At 55.2% G+C, this 19,653-nt stretch overlaps 1 protein-coding gene across 1 annotated transcript in view; it reads right to left on the bottom strand.

Moving 5' to 3' along the window:
- Positions 1 to 19,653, bottom strand: part of RUNX3 (RUNX family transcription factor 3) — a 64,655-nt gene that overhangs the window by 4,849 nt on the left and 40,153 nt on the right. Inside the window, exons 4-5 of the mRNA XM_007979995.3 lie at positions 14,132 to 14,236; positions 2,623 to 2,781 (exon numbers count right to left, since the gene is read on the bottom strand). Coding sequence (XP_007978186.2) covers positions 2,623 to 2,781; positions 14,132 to 14,236 — 264 coding nt within the window. The remainder of the gene's footprint in view (positions 1 to 2,622; positions 2,782 to 14,131; positions 14,237 to 19,653) is intronic.

The raw sequence follows: 19,653 nt of genomic DNA, 5'->3' as shown, positions 1-19,653 counted from the left end.
CGAAGGAAACAAACGGAGACCCCAGGATGCAACAGCAGGACTGTGCCCCTCAGAGCTCATGCGGGCTGCAGGGCGCTGGACTGGGCCTCCCTGGACCTGCCACCGTCCCCTCCAGCCTCTTTCCTCAGGGGTACCACTCCTCCTGCGGGGTGGTGGGGGAAGTACCTGCCCTCAGCACTCCCTCAGAAGCCCCCAGCAGCTTCCCCGGAGCTCCTGTACCCCCACCCCGCAGCCTCGCAGCCCCAGGAAACCCGAGCTGCCCGGGGCACTGTCGAGCGGCCAATCCCAACAGTGGAAGGAAATGTTTATTTTCTTCTCCAGATTGCCCCGGCTGCGAGGTGGCTGAATGAGTCCTTTCAGCTGTGAGAAGCCCCCATTGTGGGCGGCTGTGGCTGGGGGCTGGGGCTGGGGTATGGGAGGGGCCAGGGTCTCTGCACTGCTTGCCAGTGACCAAGGTTGGGGGGTCAAAGCAGTTAACAGGCACCGAGGGAAGTGATGGTGGGGTGTCCCGAGGGGGATCCCCAGGAGGGAGTCTGAGGGCAGAGGGAGGGGGGCCTGTGAGAGTCTTCCCAAGCCTGGGTCTGCCAGCAACCCCTCTTTGTTAGGGACCTCCTTCTCCCCACTTCACAGATGAGAAAACTGAGGCTGAGTTTAAGTGACTTGTCTGAGATCACACACAGCCAATGCCTGGCAGAACCTGAATTCCTAGCCTGGTCCAGCTGACTGCAGAGTTCATGCTCCTGCCTGTCCTGGTCATCCAAGGCCCTTTCTCTCACCCAAAGGGGACAGGCCTGAGGACGGAGAGGTCTGGCTGCCTGTGGCCCAGTGCTGTGGGGGGCTAGCAAGGGACTGGGCCAGGCCTCAGGAAGAAGCAGGCAGAGCTGCAGAAGTCAGCCACTGCCCCACACAGTCTGGGGCTCCTTTCCTCCCATCCCAGGGTGGAAGCAGCAGCTGTGCCTGCTGTGGCGCCAGGCACTGATTCCCAAGCTGTGCCCACCCAGCGGTGGATGGGCAGATGTGGGCTCTCCTTCCATGGGGGCTGGTGGACAGGAAACCACTGTTCACCCCACCTCCTGGATTCTGGCTCCCCCGCTGGGCCCTGATCCCCTGGTCTGGCTCTGTCCATGGTGGGGAAAGGTTGGCTCTCAGGCTACCATACCTCAACAGATGCTGGCCTGTGGGCAGCAGGAGCAGGGGCAGCTATGGGGCAGGGGTGGGCGTGAGCACAGCGTGCAGGGCTCCTTCCGCTGCCTCTTGAGAACAGACCTCCAACTCATGGGCTCAAGAGCTGAGAGTATCAAATGCACTAGTTCCTGGGCTCAGAGAGGCTGGGCCTGGGGCTTCTGCCGACCTTGGTGTCTCAGCTGGACCAAGGCCGGAAGTCCTGAGCCCAGGCCAGAAGGGGAGGGGTCCTCTCTTCACACTGAGGGCCTGCATCAAGCCCCCGGCTGCTGCACTATGCCTGGAACAATGTCAGTAGAGGGACCCAGTCGGCCCCCACCTCAGTGTGGCACCGGAGAAGGGGGTGCGGCAGGCAGACCGGTTGGCAGCCCTTTTCCAGGCCCCCTTGTCTGTCCCCTCAGAGGTACAGAAAGTTTTTGGGAACAGGTACTGTGGAGACTCTGGACCTGGTCACAGATGGGCTGTGTGACCCGAGGGTGGCTCTGAACCTCTTAGGCTTCTCAATTCATTCATCTGCCACGGGGTTCTAACCAGGCCTGGGGGAACTGAGAAAGAATGGGCACAGCCAGGGATGGCAGCCAGCCGCCTGCCTCCGTCCACCAGGCCACCAAGCACCCTTGGCACCCCACCTAGCCCGAGGGCTGGTTGTGCACGCAGCCTCCCGTGTCCCCGGCTCACTGACTGAGAGAACAGAGGAGAGATGCAGCCAGCCGCCGTTTAACGAGTGCCTACTATACGCGCCAGGCACCACGGTAACTCCAGAAGACCCGCCTGAGGAGTGGCTGCAGCTGTGCTTGCTGTAACCGTCTAGGCAGTGGAGATGGAGACCCCGGCTGTGTCTTCCCTTCCACCTCAGCTCCTCCTGTTTGGGAGGAGGCGGTGGGCAGGGTGGGAGACCTTTCCCAGGAATGCTATGTGCCTCTCTAGGTTGGAATGTCACTTAACAGTGTGCAAAGTGTGTGTGAGTGCAGTAATGTTGTTTGAATGCCATCCCAGCCCTGGGCAGAGGCGTCCACCACCAATCCACTTTCGGATGAAAAATCAGAGGCTGTGGGGCAGGGGTGGGGAAACTGTACATGGCAGCGGCGAGTCTGTCATGGCTCCTTGGACAAGTCATGCCCCAGTTTTAATAGGGGCACTATGGGGTTAACCCCATTTCCCCAGGCACAGTGAACTACTGGTATGCGGATTCCTGGGGCCAGGCACCGGGCATGTGCCAGTAATGTCAGTAAGTGTTTGCTGAGTGAATGAATGATGGCTAGCACACAGCAAGCCCAGAGGAACTGTCTGCAGGTGCCAATAAGCACCAGCAGCTCCTCCACAAAACAAGGGGATGCAGTGACTGATTCTCAGACAGGCTTTTGGTCTGGGGCAGATTGGACCACATCCAGGGCCTCCACCCCCACCTTGCCCCGCTGCAGCCCTCCCTCCGTGCCGTACCTTGGATTGGGGTCTGTGGCTGGCTGCTGAAGTGGCTTGTGGTGCTGAGTGAGCCTCGGGGGCTGGGCGTGCTCGGTGTCACCCGCATGCGCAGCCGTTCCAGTTCCCCAAAGCGTTCAGGGAACGGCTTGGTCTGGTCCTCCAGCTTCTGCCGGTGCCCTGCAGAGCACAGGGAGCCCATCAGCCGTTGCTTCCCGAGTCTCAGTGGAGACAGAAATGCCTCACTCTGCTGGGAAGTTCTTCCTGAGGTCTGACCTTAGCCCTCTGCTGGGAGAACCCTGAGGTCACCACCGGCCTCTTTCCAGAGGTTTTCAAACGCCTTTCTGAACAGAGAATGGTTGTTACGTCCTGCCCCGCATATCTAAACCTCTACAACACATGGTGATCTAAACCTCTACAACACACGGTGATCTAAACCTCTACAACACACTGTGATCTAAACCTCTACAACACACGGTGATCTAAACCTCTACAACACACTGTGATCTAAACCTCTACAACACACGGTGATCTAAACCTCTACAACACACTGTGATCTAAACCTCTACAACACACGGTGATCTAAACCTCTACAACACACGGTGATCTAAACCTCTACAACACACTGTGATCTAAACCTCTACAACACACGGTGATCTAAACCTCTACAACACACGGTGATCTAAACCTCTACAACACACTGTGATCTAAACCTCTACAACACACGGTGATCTAAACCTCTACAACACACTGTGATCTAAACCTCTACAACACACAGTGATCTAAACCTCTACAACACACTGTGATCTAAACCTCTACAACACACGGTGATCTAAACCTCTACAACACACGGTGATCTAAACCTCTACAACACACTGTGATCTAAACCTCTACAACACACTGTTTAGCACAGGAGGAAACTGAGGGCCAGGTACAGTGGCTCACATCTATAATTCCAGCACTTCGGGAGACTGAGGTGGGAGGATCAGTTGAACCCAGGAGTTTGAGATCAGCCTGGGCAACTATTGAGACCCCTGTCTGTATAAAAATTAAAAAAAAAACAAAAAACTTAGCCAGGTGGGGTGGCACAAGCCTGTAGCCCCAGCTACTGGGAAGACTGAGGCAGGAGGATCACTTGAGCCCAGGAGGTGGAGGCTACAGTGAGCTGATTGTACCACTGCATTCGTCTGGGCAACAGAACGAGGACCCTAGATCTAAAAAAGGAAACTGAGGCAACAGACATGAGAAAGTGGCTCATGCCCCCAAGGGAGGCAGGGAGAGAACCCAGGAGCACTGCCCACCTCTGCCTCCCAGCATCCCAGCCTGCCTTGCACACTGTCTCCCGTGTCTACAAGAACAATGGGAGGTGGCCCCAGGATGGGACTGCAGGCTTTTCCAGCCCTAAGTCACTCAGGGATCCCCAGAACATGCCTTCTCTCTGGGCTTCCGGCAGAAAAAAAACTCCACCAGGATGTTGGCCAGAGGTGTAGGGGGCTTGCGTGAGGGACTAGACGGCCATCTGTGCCTGGAAGCTGGGGTCAGGGGACGAGATGTCACACCTGGAGAAAACCGCCAGCATTTCCCACTCCCTATCTGCCAGAGCCCACACAGAAAGAATCCCAGTCTCACATCCCAGGGCTCAGAGGTGCTGGGAGGGTCAAGGTGGCCAGGCCCCCACCCTCCTGCAGCCTGCTGAGGCCGAGGGACACTTCTGGAGTGACGTCAAGCTTGCAGGGACCTCCCCTGCCACACACACTTTTTAAATGACTAATTTTACATTTCACAAGCAACATATGAATATTTACAAAAATAAAAGCATCACAGATAAGGCTGTTTCCACCCCTCTAAGCTCCTCTCCAGAGTCCCCACCATGACCAGTTTCTTTCCAGACATTTTTCGTCTTCCAGGAATGGAAAACGCAGAGTAAGTTTCTCATGGAACTCCCTTGAGCGGTCTCAGCCTGGGCATGTCATTCTGTAACTTGCTTTTTTAGTAGCACACCTTGGAGCTCAAACTCAGTATCTGCAAAATGGTGAGGATGACACTGCTATCCCTTCTTCCTGCTGGCCACTGGAGGCACAGGTCACTCCACTGTCCCCTCCACTCACACTTCAGTTCTTCCCAAGCTTCCCCTTTAGTTCCCTTACACGCCATGCTCCCCGGAACGTCCCTGTTCACACCCCCCAAGTGGCTGCGGCTTCTCCAGGGCTGACCTGAGGAAAGGACCGCTCCCTTGGAGGACTGTGCACTCCAGGGTTCGGATGATCAACCCTACTAACACGGTCACAACCATTCTGCCTCACATGACTTGGAGGGAGGCTGCCAGGCAGGCAGGGTGGCCAGGCCCTCTTTTACAAGTAAGAGAACTGCAACTGTGGAGAAGCGAGGAAGTTTGTCGGAGGTCACACGTGGAGCAGAGGGTGGGATTTCCTGGACCTGGGACCCTTTAGAAAAGAAGGTGTGGGCCAGGCATGGTGGCTACGCCTGTAATCCCAGCACTTTGGGAAGCCGAGGCGGGCGGATCACCTGAGTGAGGTCAGGAGTTTGAAACCAGCCTGGCCAACATGGTGAAACCCCATCTCTACTAAAAAATAGTACAAAAATTAGCTGGGCATGGTGGCAGGCACCTGTGATCCCGGTTCCTCGGGAGGCTGAGGCAGGAGGATCGCTTGAACTCGGGAGGCGGAGGTTGCAGTGAGCCAAGATTGCACCACTGCACTCCAGCCTGGGTGACAGAGCAAGATTCCATCTCAAAAAAAAAAAAAAAAAAAAAGATGTGGAAGGGGCTAAGGGGGAAGAGAAGGTTTGCCTAAGGCCTTGGGTCTAGAGTGATGTGTGCATTTTCTAGATTGGCAGAGGGAGAAAAGGCAAGATGTAGGTGGGAGGTAGAACAGAACTCACTGCGCTTCCTGGGGCCTGGACATGTGATTCCTGGAGACTCGAAAGTGGGAAAAGACTGTCAACCACTGTAGGGCATGAGGGGACAGAGCCTGAGGCCTCGCGTGGGCCTGATTTCTGATTTTCAGAATGGGAACGCAATGGATTCTGGTACTTGTAGGCCCCCAAGCTCCCTACACATCCGTGTTGGAAGCTTGAACAGGCATCTGGGAGCCTCAGAAAGAAAGCAGGGGGCCTGGGAGCCACAGGGGCTCAGCCAGTCACCAAGAACCAGGGAGCCCCACCTTCTCCTCCAATGAGGCCCCAGACCAGGAATCCATGGGCCACTTGGTGGCAGGAATAAGACCATTTGGTCTCTGGCCAGGCCCCCCACTGCTGCCTCCCGGGACCCTTGGCAACAAAGGGGAAAACATGGCCTGGGGGCAAGTTCAGCCCGGGGCTGCAAACTCAGATGCCCTTGGGGATGGGGCAAGTGGGATGGGTGGGGCCTGGGGCGGATGGGGAAGGGGTGTCTTTTGGAAGGCACCTGACTGCTATCCTGAGGAGGGCAGGCCCAGTACAGCCAGAGCTTCCAGTTCCAGACCCAGTCCTCAGCCCTAATAGGCCTTGGAGGAAATGTTGTCCTTGCTCCTGAGGCCACTGGAAACGGCAGGGAGATGTGGATGAGCTGGGGGACAAGTGAGCAGAAGACTCTTAACAGGCATGAAGCCTGCCATGTGGATGTGGGGACCACAGACTGATCCGACGACAGCCTGAGTGCAAAGGATCTGGGTGTCTTAGTCAGCCACAAGCTTGAAGGGAGCCAACAGGGCTGGTGCAAAACCTCAGGCCTTGTCACTTTCGTCACAGGAGAATAAAGTCCCCTGTTTCTGAGTCACACAGTGTACACAGAGTGTTTACGGTTACTCCTGCGGCCTGGCGGAAGAGGGCGGGGTTCACAGCCAGCCTGGGTTCGAGGACGGGTCCTGCCACTTGCAGTCTGGTGGTCTCACTCAAGTCACACTCCCTTCCCCCACCCCGAGCTGCGGTGTCCCCATCACAGTGTCTTTGTGGGTTGAGGTGCTGGCCTAAGGTGTGGACACTTTCTAGCCACGCGGGTCACCACCATCATGACCATCGCTTTTATCTCTGCTCATGCCCGAAGGAAGCCGAACTATCATCCCCACACTGGAGACTGGGGTGCGGAGGCCAGGATGCCAAAGTCATGTGAGGGACACAGAGCATGAGCAGCAAAGCAGGATTCATAGCCGGGTCCCCTGACTCCAAGCCCAGGGCTCTTTTCCTGACACTTTCCCTTTTGTTCCCATTGTTCAGAAGGGGCGACCGAGGCTTCACCATGAGACCGACGCTGAGCGGCTGTTCCAGGACCCAGGCTGCGGGTCAGGTAATCTGACCCCAGAACCCATGCTCCCGCCATATGCTCCCTCGCCCTCCACAGGGCGACTTCCCGGAGGAGGGGAGTCCAGCAGCACTTCGGAAATTGCTTCCTTGTTACTGTGGAACGCTGGAGCCACTGCCAGGGAGGGGCAGAGGGGAGCCAAGGCGGCCCCACGTGGCCAGGGCGCCAGAGAGTCTCAGAGCCACGGGGCTGGGGCCCTCACACTGGGAAGAGGACAGAAGTTCCTGTGCCTGAGGAAAGAAGATGGCCTTCAGAAAAAGCCTCTTTCATTCGGTTACCCAGAGCAAGAGCTGCGTGGGGAGCTCTGGCCCTAACCCACTCCGTCACTTGGGGCCCAGTCGTGGTACGCCTCAGTTTCCCATCTGTACAGTCTGCCCACTGAGGCCCCTTCCTTTTGAAAGTCGCTGATTTAAGGTAGCAAAGATCAATCAGTGGTCAGAGGGGCTCCAGAAAGAAACGAAGGCAGGGCTGCTGGCCCCAGGGCCCACCCACTACCACTTCTTCCTGCTGCTGCTGTTCCTAGTATTTCTCGAATAGTCTCTGCCCCCGAGTCTTCAGAGCCTCAGCTCAGGACAGCCTCTGCCAGCAATGCTTTCCTGTCCTGTGAAGCCCAGTCCAGGAGCCCCTCCTCCAGGAAGCCCCCTTTCTCCCACAAGAGAGCCCCCATCGCACCTCTGCAGGCTAGGACTGCCCTTTAAAGCAGTGGCCAGCAGGAGTGGAAGTCATCAAAACGGCAGCAGATGCTCCCTAGGCGCTTCCTCCACTGCAGCGTCTAAGCTGCTGGCACGCACCGTCTTGTTTCGCCTTGCAACATCCTCTTAAGTAACGTCTGCCACTATCCTATCATATGGGTGAAAAAAACTGAGGCTCTGGACAGCCAGTGAGCTCAAGGTCATGCAGAAGACACATGGCCACCTGCTCTCCCTAGAGCCTGTGTTTTGACCATCAGGACTCCACAATAGGTGTCAGGGCCCCGTCCAGCCCCAGGGCCCAGAGCTGCTGTCTTCAGGCCCAGGAGAATAAGACTTGGGAGAGGAAGATGAGAAGGTCTCAGTGGACTCCACCAGGGGCCCTTCCCTGCTCTGAAGCTCAGGGTTGAGAGTGCAATTTCCAGTCAAACCCTCCTCTAGCCCACCAAGTCCCTCTCTGCCTCTGGACCACAGTTTCCACATCTGTAAAGTGGTTATCATACTGTCTAACCCCTGAGGGTGCCGATGAGCTGGAGGACAGGCCACATGTTTTTAAAAGCAGAGGATGGAGACAGCTGGGGAAAGCCCCGTGTTGGCCCTCAGGGCCTGTCCTGGCTGCTGTCAGCCTCCAGCTGCTGGGCTCAGATCAGACAGCAACTCCAGCATGGCCTGGATTAGTGCCTACGGCCCTCACTTATGGAGGGCAGATCCCAGCCTGCCCCTCCCAAGGACCCAGCGGCCCCAAGCTCATACCAGGCAGCTCTCACCCACCCGTGGTCATGGTCTTGGGCAAGTCACTCTTGCCCTCTGAGCCTCAGCTGTCTCATCTGCAAAATGCGGATCACACCTTTAACCCCCGAGGGTCAGGAAAGGTTTCAACAATGACACAGCCCGCCAGGCCTTGGCCTTCGAGGAAGGTGTTCTGGGCTCCCATTCTGACTTGGCCATCTGCTCCTAGGCAAACAGCTCCTCTTTGACGCATCTGTGCAGTGGGGGTGACCAACCTCACAGGCATATGATAAAGGCCAAAGAGGGGGCAGGAATGCTGGGCCCCAGCCAGGCTGGGGACTCCCCAGGGTCACACGGTGTGGGAGCTAGAGGACCAGGGCTGGATTCTGGGTTGGGGCTCCTTTACCACTGTCCCCAGGGAATCCTTCACCACCACCAGCCTGGCCAGCCTGGGGTCCCACCCCCACCAGGTGCCTCTGGGGAAACCAAGAGACCATCAGGGTTACCCCCTGCCTCCATGCAGGCCCAACACAAGCCCCTATGATAGGAGTGGGAACCATTTTAGCAAGCATCCATGATGTGCCAGGCACTGTGCAAGGTGGGCCATGCATTTCGTCTCCAAGGGTCTCATCCCTCTGATAGGCTGTGACTATCACCCCCGTTTTACAGATGGAAAAGTGGAGGCACACAGCCAAGGTCACACGGTGTGTGGCACCCCTGAGATTCAAACCCGGAAAGGCCACACACTCTACGGAGCCCAGCTGCTAAGGTCATCACTTCCCAAGACCTCCACGAGAGAAGAGCTGGGTCACCTGGCTGTAAGGTTCGACAGGCAAGAGGCCAGCTCAATGTTCAGCCTCTTGGGAGAAGCAGAGTCGGGCAGGGCCACAGGAACAGCATCGTCTGCTGGGGACAGTGTGGGCTCCAGTGAACAGGCCCTTCACCCATCTGAAGCCACTCGGCAGCCTTCTTGGCCGCCTGGTGCGGCTGTGACCCAGACACAGCAGCCACTGTCTGCCCAGCAGCAGGGTGGGGCGCCGGGCCCGAGGCCGGCTCTGCGGCCTGTCAGGAGATTTACACCCGACTCTTAACAGCCTCGCGGAATCGCAGGCGGGTGCCGGGCCTGGGGTGGTCTGCTGTGAATCGGCCCCCTGTGAGCAGATGAAAGCCGGGTCGGTGGCTGGGCAGGGAAACGGGCTGGCCGGGGGCCAGCGGGCAGGGAGGCCAGCGGTTCCCTCCCGGGGCTGCAAGTGGGGCTTCCAGCAGCCTGGGGTTGATTAGGAGAATCCGGGAGGTCTGTGGTTAACCCCTTCCCTCCTGCTGGGCAGACTCCCCTCCCCTGCTCCTGGCCCAGCGGACACTCCTGGAGGTTGTGGGGGTCTTGGGAGCCAGGGACCTGGAGCAGTTGCCTCTCCTCGGCCCAGGAAGAAACTGCAGAAACTCTTAAGGCCCTCAAAGGCCCAACTGTGGGCTTAGGGTCACTCCTCCTGCCCACGCCAAGCCCTCGGCAGCCACTCTGCTGGCTGCCCACCTTAGGCCCCTGCTCAAAGGTCACCTCTTCAGGCGGCCTCCCCGCCCCACCCCTTGTCCCATCCCTTGCACCCTCCACTCCTTCTCCCAGCTTTGTTTTTCTTCATAGGACTTCGCACTACCCGAAATGACATTAATGAATCATTTGCTTATTCATCAGCGATTTATGGAGCAGCTATGAAGGGCTCCTGCCTGCATTCCCGGGGTCTAGCTATACCAAGGCCTGGCAAACCAGAGAAAAGAACTCTGCCTTTGTAGAGCATAAACAATAGGGGGCTGGGCACAGTGGCTCACGCCTGTAATCCCAGCACTTTGGAAAGCTGAGGTGGGCGGATCACTTGAGGTCAGGGGTTCGAGACTAGCCTGGCTAACATGGTGAAACCCTGTCTCTATTAAAAATACAAAAATTAGCTGGGCGTGGTGGCGGGTGCCTGTAATCCCAGCTACTCGGGAGGCTGAGGCAAGAGAACCTCCTGAACCTGGGAGGCGGAGGTTGCTGTGAGCTGAGATCTTGCCACTACACTCCAGCCTGGGCAACAGAGCAAGACTCCATCTCAAAAAACAAAACAACACAAAATGGGAGCAATGAATAACAAATGAAACAAATTATCGAACTAGGTAGCACCTTAGAAGGTGGTAGTGGTAAGTGCTCGGGGTGACCTTAAAGCCAGGAAGGAAAAGGGGAGAGGTGAGGAAGGCTGTGTGTGTGTGCCACTTGAAACAGGGGCGCTGCTGAGAAGTGCAGAGGCTTTAGGGTGTGAAGGAGTGGGCCATGCATCTGGGGGTGTCCGGGGAGGAGTGTTCCAGGTAGAAAAAAGAGCAGTGCAAAGGCCTCCGAGGCAGGAGTGTCCTTGGCAAGTTCAAAGACCAGCCAGGAGGCCAGGGTGGCCAGAGCGGGGTGTGGGAGCGAGGGCAGGGGGTAACGGGCACAGGCTAGGTGGGAGTGAGGTCCATTTCCCCACCGTGGTCCATGCCAGACTTGCCAGGTGTCACAGCCCCTCCTGCTGGGATCCTGGACCCGGCTCAGCAACCTGCTTCTTAACCAGCCCCCAGTGACTCTGAGGGACACCAGCACTGAGAACCTCAGAAACCAAGGCCACACAGGCAGGAAGCCACCAAGCCAGCCTTCAAACCCAGCTGGCCACCTGGCTGCAGGCCGGGCACGCTCTGCAGGGCACCAGAGGGGAACGACCTGGCCACAGAACCCACAGCCGGCCTCAGGGATCTACAGATTCCCAGTCCTTGGCTTCCAGGACCAGCCCCTACTCCCACTTCACCCCACAGCAGGCTCAGATTTCAGAGGGTCGGAGGTGGCAAAACAGGAAAAAAGCCGAGAAAGGAAGTCCAGGAGCACAAAAGGCCTGTAACAACCCACGAAGGCTGTGGGGCACTTCCTGGGGCCAGGCCATGGTCAACCCAGTCAACCTTCACAGCGACTCCCCGAGGCAGACACCAATACCATGCATTTGACAGCTGAGTGCACTGAGGCGAAAAGGCCCTTCCAAGTGGCCCTCACTTCCCGGAGCCCCCGGTCGGAGCCCCCAGGGTGTGCTGACGGTCACTGTGGGCAAGAGGTTTTACGCCCTGGCCTCTATCCTCTCCTGGAGCTGCCCAGGAGAGCAGTTAATGGGGACTTTGCACTGGGCCTGGCACAAGGGAGGAGGTTGCTCAGTGACCAGGAGCCACCGAGCTGGTCCCTTCACTCTTATAGATGGGGACACTGAGGACCAGAAAGGCCAAGGATTTGTCCAAGGTCAAAGACAAAGGAGTGGGGCTGCAACCCAGGGTATGGGGGGCACCTGATATCAGGGCCAGGATATGCCAGGGACTGGAGCAGGCAGGTCCTAAGGATGGGGGACCTAGTAGACTGCCCCCCCGCACCCCATCTCTGCTCTGTTCTGTAAATAAAACCACTGATCCAGCCCCTGCCGGGGCCCAGAGAGGGAGGCCACCTGTCTCAGGTGGTGCAGCAAGCCTGGCCTCTGATGCCACGGGTCTCCAGACCCAGCCTCTGTCCCTCCCTCTTGTTGCCTCGTCCTGAGTCACCCCTCTACCTCCCAGCTCACCCCAGAAAGGACCACCTCAGGTCTGGGAGACCCAGGCAGGGAAGAGCAGGCAGGGGATTCTGCTGGAATCTCCCACAGGCAGGGCTGAGTCTCCACGCTCATCCAGGGGCCCCAGCAGGGCAGAGTGGGTGGCTCTGGGGTGGGCCGAGCTGAGCATGGAGGGCTCTCAGAGGTGCCAACCTTGCTCGGTCCCTTGGGATCTTCCCACCAAGCCTCAAGACCCCTATCCCGAGCATCTACCAACTGGGTGCTCCCCTCTTTCTGGAGTGGCTCCTAAGTGCCACATCCCCACCCTGAGCCCAACTGTGGCTCCTGCCCGTGCTGACCCTGCCACCTCCTTCAATGGAGACTTGATGCCTGCAGCTCTATTACCAAGGCAGCCACCCAGCTGCTGCCCATGGGAGAGCTCACCGTTGACTAATGGTGGTGGTAGGCGTGCAGGAAGGGGGCTGGGTACTGAGGACAACAGAACGCTGCGGACCCAGTGACTCATGGGACCCCTCTGTGCTATGGCCATGTGCTGTCCACTCGTCGCCCCGACCTCCAGGCCGGCAGGGTAGGTGGCATCATCACACTTCATGGAGGAGGGAGCTGAGGCCCAGAGAGGTCAGTGACTTGCCCTAGGTCACACTGCACATAACAGCCCTGGCTAAAGTGACGGATTACCTGCCAACCCCCACCTCTAAGAGATTTCTATAGAGTTAGCCATTGTTTCCTCGCAATAGCATCATGAGGTAGCTGCTTGTGTGAATCTCATTTTTCAGTTCAGGAAACTGAGGCATGGAGATGACTAGCCCAAGGTCCCACAGCCAGGAAGGCTGACTCACAACCTGCTCTCTGCACTATGGTGGTCTACGGCTCACGAGGGCTTCCCAGCCACCACTGCCTTGAGACTCTGGGAGTCACTGATCCAGTTCTCAGATGACAAAACTGAGGCCACAAAGAAGACATGACTTGCCTAGGGTCATGAAGCCCAAGGCCAAGAGCATGGGCTGGCCCATGTCTGATCTCAGCAGGAAGGAACCGGCAGGAGTGTGGTCAGAGCACATGCTGGCTGGGAGCTGACCATGCAGGCCTGAGGATGTGTGTAGGGTCTCAGGGCTGGCAGAGGTGACCCTGAGAGCCCTGGAGAGAGACTCTTCCAGGTCTTCTGGGCTCAGCTCCAAGCCTTTCCCAAGTGGCCAGATGCTGGGATGGGCCCAGGAATTGGATGATGGGGTGCCAGGCCCAGCTGACTCCCAAGAAGGGAGGGGCCAGCCCAGGGCGAGGCCTCCTGCCCCAGGCCTGCTCAGCCTAGAATCTTGCGTCTGGGAAGACTGAAGCCTGGGGCGCTTCCCTGCACCTTGCACAGCATTAGGTCCTATTCAGGTACCCAACTCCCTCAGGCTTGGATTCTCTCCTCACTAGAACTTGGGTGACCCCTCTGGCTCTGCTGTCCCAAAGATCCCATTCAATAGTGACTTCTAAACTGCAAAGGGTCACATTTCTGAGAAAGAGAGGGGCAAGCCAACCCTCAGTGCACCAAGCTGAAAAATGCCTCGGGGAGGTGGATGGCGCTCAGGAAGCTGGCTGGCTCTGTTTCATTCATTCACTCATTCACTCTGCAGACACAGAGCCTCAGCCTACCCTCCCACTTCCCCAGCCTTAATCTGACCTTCAGCAAGCAGAGAGAATTAAACACAAACTCGCTTTGATGGACCAGAACTCCCTGCTCGTAGGGTCCGGGTGCCAGGGCTCTGGGTGACCTGAGCGAGTCACATGCTAAGATTCAACGACCCAGTTTCCAAGGAAGAGACCTGGCCTCACATCCAGGTCAGCCCCTGACTTTTGATCACTCCTGCCCTCCACCCATCTCTCAGCCACCGGCAGAGAAGCTGGGGGCACAGTAAAGCAAGTCTGGCCCAAGCTCCATCCAGAAACACACAAGCACCCCACAAATGCCACATCTGAAAGCTTTCTCCATCCTTTTCTTTTCCTGGACTCCCTCAGCAGTCCCCATGGACAGTCATCTCCACTCCCGGCCTCCTCGCTGGCCTCCCACAGTCTCATGCTAAGCCCAGAGGGTTTAGGGGTTTGCCGGCAGGCGCTCAGTGTGTGGGGGCACAGAGCCAAGGACCGCAAACCCCCAGGAGGGCTCCATCTGTCTGACCTAGCTGCCGTCCTTCCCGCACTGGACCCTCCTCCCCCATGCAGGGGCTCAGGGGCTCGGTGGCACTTACGTCTGGGCTCCCGGGGTCCGTCCACGGTCACCTTGATGGCTCGGTGGTAGGTGGCCACTTGGGTGGGGTTGGTGAACACAGTGATGGTCAGGGTGAAACTCTTCCCTGGAGAGAGTGGGGGATAGAGGCAGGCAGTTGGCACCTGGAGCTTCCACAATACCCTGCTCTCCCACCTGTACCTACCCCTGGAAGGCCCTAACTTTCAAGAAGGGGCACTCTGTCCTCTTTCAACCTGGGCAAAAGATAGGGCTCTGGGTGAAGCTCAAGCTGCTGGGCTTGGCATTCAAGGCCCGGGGGGTCTGATGCCAACTTTGTCACCTCCCTGTCCCATGCCGTGGCCACCCTGGCTTGTGTTCCCCGCTTCTTGGCCTTTCTGCTGTCTCTTCTATTCAGAAACCCACACGATTTTACGGCGGGGAGCAGGATGGGTATATTCTATTTTCTGAAAGTAATTGGTGATCTTTGTAGAAAACTTCAAGAACATAGAAAATATAAACAAAGAAGAAAAGATCCTCCCACGGTTCCACTAGCTGGAGATTGACACCGTTACCATTCGGCGTTTTCCCTTCCAGCTCTTTTTGTATGGGTTTGTATATTTACACAGTTGCAGTGCTACTAAAATACAGATTTTCATACTTTTTTTTTCATTTAACATCACATCAGAAGTACTTTCCCACGTCATTAAAACTCCATAAACTTCATTTTTAATGGCTGCGAAATATTTCAACTCAAGGAAGCCTCATCTTTTATTTATCTACCTCCTTACTCTCGGGTATTTACATCATTGCTAATTTCTTATTGATGTGTGCAGCTGGAGCTGAAAAAGGACTGATTTGGGAGCTGCAGACATTTCTTCTGTAGACACAACTGTTATTTCCAGAATGTTGTTCTATTTTTAGATAGACATTTGGCTCCAAAGTCTCCATTCAAAATTCCTGAGAGGGGAAAAATCTTTTAAAATACTGGTTTTTTTTTTTTTTTAACCATTTAAAATAAAATGAAAGTGACCTTCTGTTTATAAAAATCTTTGTCTGCATCTCTGCTTATTTCCTTAGAATAGATTCCAAGAAGCGGTGAGTGATTTCACGGCAGCGGAGGGTTGGGACATATTACGGGCCCTGATCCCTCCTGGAGGGAGATGAGTCTCTGGAGAGATTTAGTCGTCACCCTCGCGTGTGAGGCTGCGTCACACCCCAGGGATGTGTCTATCAAGATGGAAGATCTTTTACACGCTCTTGATTTTGTTTGGCTTTTTTTCTACTACTAGTGAGACTGAAACTTTTTATATGATTATTATCCATCATAATCCAACATGTATTATTGCTTCATGTTCTTTTAGTTTCCTGTGAAGGTTTTAGTGCCTTTTAAAAATCGCTATATATTAAGCTTGTTAATACTTTCCATGCTATATTTGTGGCCATCAGTTTCCCGGGGGCACCGGCCTGCACAGTTTGCCTTCACACGCCGGGCAGTTTTTCATTTTCACTTCTATTTCTTGTTCTTCTGTCGTTTTATGTTTAGACAGGTTTCTCCGTGTAGAAAGCAGTTTATGAATATTTACTTTCAACAGTCTTCTCTCTACTTTCTATAGTGAATTCTCTGATGTGTCTGGGAGCTTAGGGGTCTGGGTAAAAGTCCTCCTCTCACCCTATTCTCTATTATGATCCACAGCCTCATGCTCTGTGAGATTGGTGGCAGGGAGCGGGGGAGATTTGCAGATCCCCCAAGCCAGATTTATCCCCCATCCCTGCCTCTGGATCCCACGTACAGGTCTGGGAACTCCCTGTGGGTAGGGGCCAATGGTCTCACACTCTCACCTGTACCCCAGGGCTGGCACTGGATGGTCACCGAGGGAGGCTGCCCAAGCGCATCCCTCTGGTGTCCGCCTGACAAGCCTCCAAGGTAAGCAGGTAGGTTTTAACATCCCCATGTTGCAGGTGGGAGATGAAGCTCAGGGTGGAGACCAGTATCTCACAGTTCTCTTTGCACGGCCGGGTACTTGTTGGTCAACTGATCAAGTGAAAAGTCTAGACCCAGAGGCAGGAGAATCCAGAACAAAATTAAACCAGCCAGGTTGCCAGGAGCCATGCCACAGGACTCAAGGCCCTCTGAGACACCAGGGGGAATTTAAAGCTCAAGACCCACTGAGGTGTGACTCTAACTGGGAAATGAGGGGCTTCTCTGGAAGCCTTTTCCTAAGGCAGCCGGCTGAGGCAGGGATGGAAATTCTGACTGCACTTGCCCCCGGAGCCCCAGGTCAAAACAGACCTGGTCTCCCACTCTCAGGTCACAGGGCCACTTTGCATGATTTCTGGAAGCAGAAAGTGCAGATGGTCTAGGGAAGTGCCAGGCAGACGCCTCGGGCTCCCTGCCTGACCACCCCCTACTGCCTTTCCTCACTCTGAGGTCATTTCTTTCCTGGACCCCTTCCTCCTCTAACCAGCCCAGCACTCTCCTGGGGTCCCTGAGCCCCTGACCCTGCCAGCATTGTCCAGCACCTTCTTGGTTATGCTGGGGAGTTTAGGCAGACAGCCCAGAACCCTGGGGGCCAGACTCCGGACCCGGAGGACTAATGGGCCCCAGTGCCCTGTCACAGGGTCTTGGGCCCACAGCAGCATTTGAAAGTTTACTAAAATGCTCCTTCAGGTCACCCACCTTCTCAGTCAGGCCTTCCCTGGTCACTTTATCTACTTTATCTAAAGTAGGCATTTTTAACTTTAATTTTTTTTTTTGAGACAAGGTCTTGCTATGTCACCCAGGTTGGAGTGCAGTGGCATGATCATAGCTCACTACAGCCTGTACCTCCCCAGCTCAAGTGATCCTCCTGTCTCAGCCTCCTGAGTAGCTGGGACAACAGGTGAGTGCCACCACGCCTGGCTAATTGTTTTTTCCTTCCCTTCCTTCCTTCCTTCCTTCCTTCCTTCCTTCCTTCCTTCCTTCCTTCCTTCCTCCCTCCCTCCCTCCCTCCCTCCCTCCCCCCCTCCCTCCCCCCTTCTTTCTTTTTCTTTTTTCTTTTTTCTTTTTTTTTCAAGCTTTTACTATGTGCCCAGGCTGGTCTTGAACTCCTGGGCTCAAGTGATCCTCCCGCCTTGGCCTCCCAAAACATTGGGATTACAGGTGTAAGCCACTACGCCTAGAAGGCATTTTTAACTTGGCTCCATAGAATTGAACGAGCCTGAGAACTGGGATAGGAAAAAATTACAACTGTATTGTCCCTAACCTCTAACTGAAATTTAGCATCACTCTCAAGCATGAGCGTAGGCAACAAACCACAGAGGTATTATCAGCCGTACCTGTGACCTTGTCACCAACAGACGTCACAGATACTTACATATCACATTACAGTTGCTGCAGATTTCTCTAAATATCTTTTATGCTCGTCACAACTTCAAAACCATGGTCGTCATTAGACCCAATGCTAGATCTTATTTAATACACTGAACAAAACAGTACATTTACCAGTTTTTAAAGTATTTTGCTATGTTTTAATAGAATTGGTTTCCATTGTAATACTGTGCATTTGATTTTATACCTTAAAAAAATCATTATTCTGAGAAAGGTGTGTGGGCTTCACCAGATATCAGAGGGGCCCATAGGAAAACAAAAACAAAAACAAAAACAAAAACAAAAACAAAGGGCTAAGCAGCTCAACCTGAAGTACCACAGGCCCTCCTACTCCCTTTCTCTATTCCCTGCACCTGCTGGAATGTTCTCACGATGCGTATGCTTTTAATAATCCATCTACTCACTTTGTCTCTTTCTACTAGATTATAAGCTCCCCAGGGGCCCAAGTTTCTGTCTTGTTCATGCGGTGTCTCCAGCCCCTAGGACGGCATCTAGCACATAGTAGGTGCTCAACAACATTTGTTAAATAAATTAAGGGCAGAGATAATGGCTCCCATTTTGCAGATGAGGACACTGAGGCTCAGAGAGGAACAGTGAGTTAAGCAGGTCACACAGTATCCAGGCAGGACTCAGAAAAGTCAGAATGTGCCAGAGCCTGCCCCTCCACACAGGTACTAAGAGAAGTGAGAAGCCCCCACTCCCACCAGGTAGCAAACCACATGCCACCCCTGAGGTCACCAGCACTCCTCGGCCACTTCCACCAGTTTCTGAACCTGTCACCGCCTCCGCCCAAGTACAAAGGAGAGGAGTGTGGGGCCGAAGAGGAGGAGTGAGAGGGAGGGGCAGGCGTCGGGACCTCAGGACACAGGGAGCCTGGGGAGCAGGGGTGGGAGAAAGCTGTCACCCTGAGTGCCCCTCAGCTCCCCTGGCCCTGCCCAGCTCTCTCTCTCTCTCTGCCCGGCAGCGGCAAACCCATCCATCCCTCTCTCTCAGCGTCTAGATATAACTCCGTGCAGGAGCCCTGGGCAAACCTGCAATCTGTCAGGAGCCCAGGAAGCGCAAACCCAGGCTCTCCCAGGGCTGGCCCTGGTTGCAGGGGAGAAGTCTCGGTCTCGGAAATAGGTTTCCTTTAGGGCTCCAGAAACTCCTCCAGGACCCATCATGAACCAACCAGGGTGGCAGCGTGGCCTCAGGCAAGTCCTTGAGCCTCTCTGCCTGGGTTCCTATGTGTAGAAGGTCCCCGCCCCACCCACAGGAGCTGCATGGGTGGGGGAGGGGACGGGTCTGTCTCAGGGGACCTCGGGGTTTTCTCAACCTCAGCCAAGAAGCCATCCATCTCTCCCCCAACCAGTGGTTTCCCTCAGTCTACACCAGCACACCGCACCCCGAATCTCCGTGGACATACGGTTGCTTTTTAATTAGTTGATCACAGCTCAGGAGACCATGTGCTTTTCATTTTCACCTAGGCCAGTGGCCGCCTGCTAGAGGGGCATTTTTGGGATTTGCAGGGGCATGTGGTCACCACAGTGCTGGGGTGGCACTGCCAGCGTTAGGGGTGGGGTGTGTGTATGTGGTGGGGTACGCCAGCACCCAGCACTGCCCAGGGTGGTAGATTCATTCTTCCTGGGAGGGAAAAACTTGCTTATAAAAGTTCTCTGGCTGGGAGCAGTGGCTTATGCCTGTAATCCCAACACTTTGAGAGGCTGAGGCGGGAGGATCGCTTGAGTCCAGGAGTTCAAGACCAGCCTGAGCAACACAGTGAAGAACACCCCCATCTCTACAAAAAATAATTTTAAAAAATCAGCTGAGCGTGGTGGCGCATGCCTATAGTCCCAGCTATTCAGGTGGGAGGACTGCTTGAGACCAGGAGGTTGAGGCTGCAGTGATCGCACCACTGCACCCCAGCCTGGGTGACAGAGCGAGACCTTGTCCCAAAAAAAAGTAAAAGAAAAAAATTCTCTGAGTCATGAACCTAACTCAGTTTTACATAAAATAAGGGATTTTTTGGGGTACTTTTAATATCTACTGAATTTTCCAGAAGGAAAGACAGTCCTTTTTTCTTTTTAAATTTTGTTCCGCGCTTTGCCAAGAGTTGTTGACAACTTCAGAAAGTCATGGTATTAGCAGCAAGGCCAGGTTCAGATTGAGTTCTGCCACCCTGCCTGTTCCCTCTGCTG

The sequence above is a fragment of the Chlorocebus sabaeus genome, chromosome 20, assembly GCF_047675955.1.
Source record: "Chlorocebus sabaeus isolate Y175 chromosome 20, mChlSab1.0.hap1, whole genome shotgun sequence".
NCBI classification, from domain to species: domain Eukaryota; kingdom Metazoa; phylum Chordata; class Mammalia; order Primates; family Cercopithecidae; genus Chlorocebus; species Chlorocebus sabaeus.
Note: the sequence above shows the minus strand (reverse complement) of the source record. Positions and strands in the feature narration are given on the sequence as shown.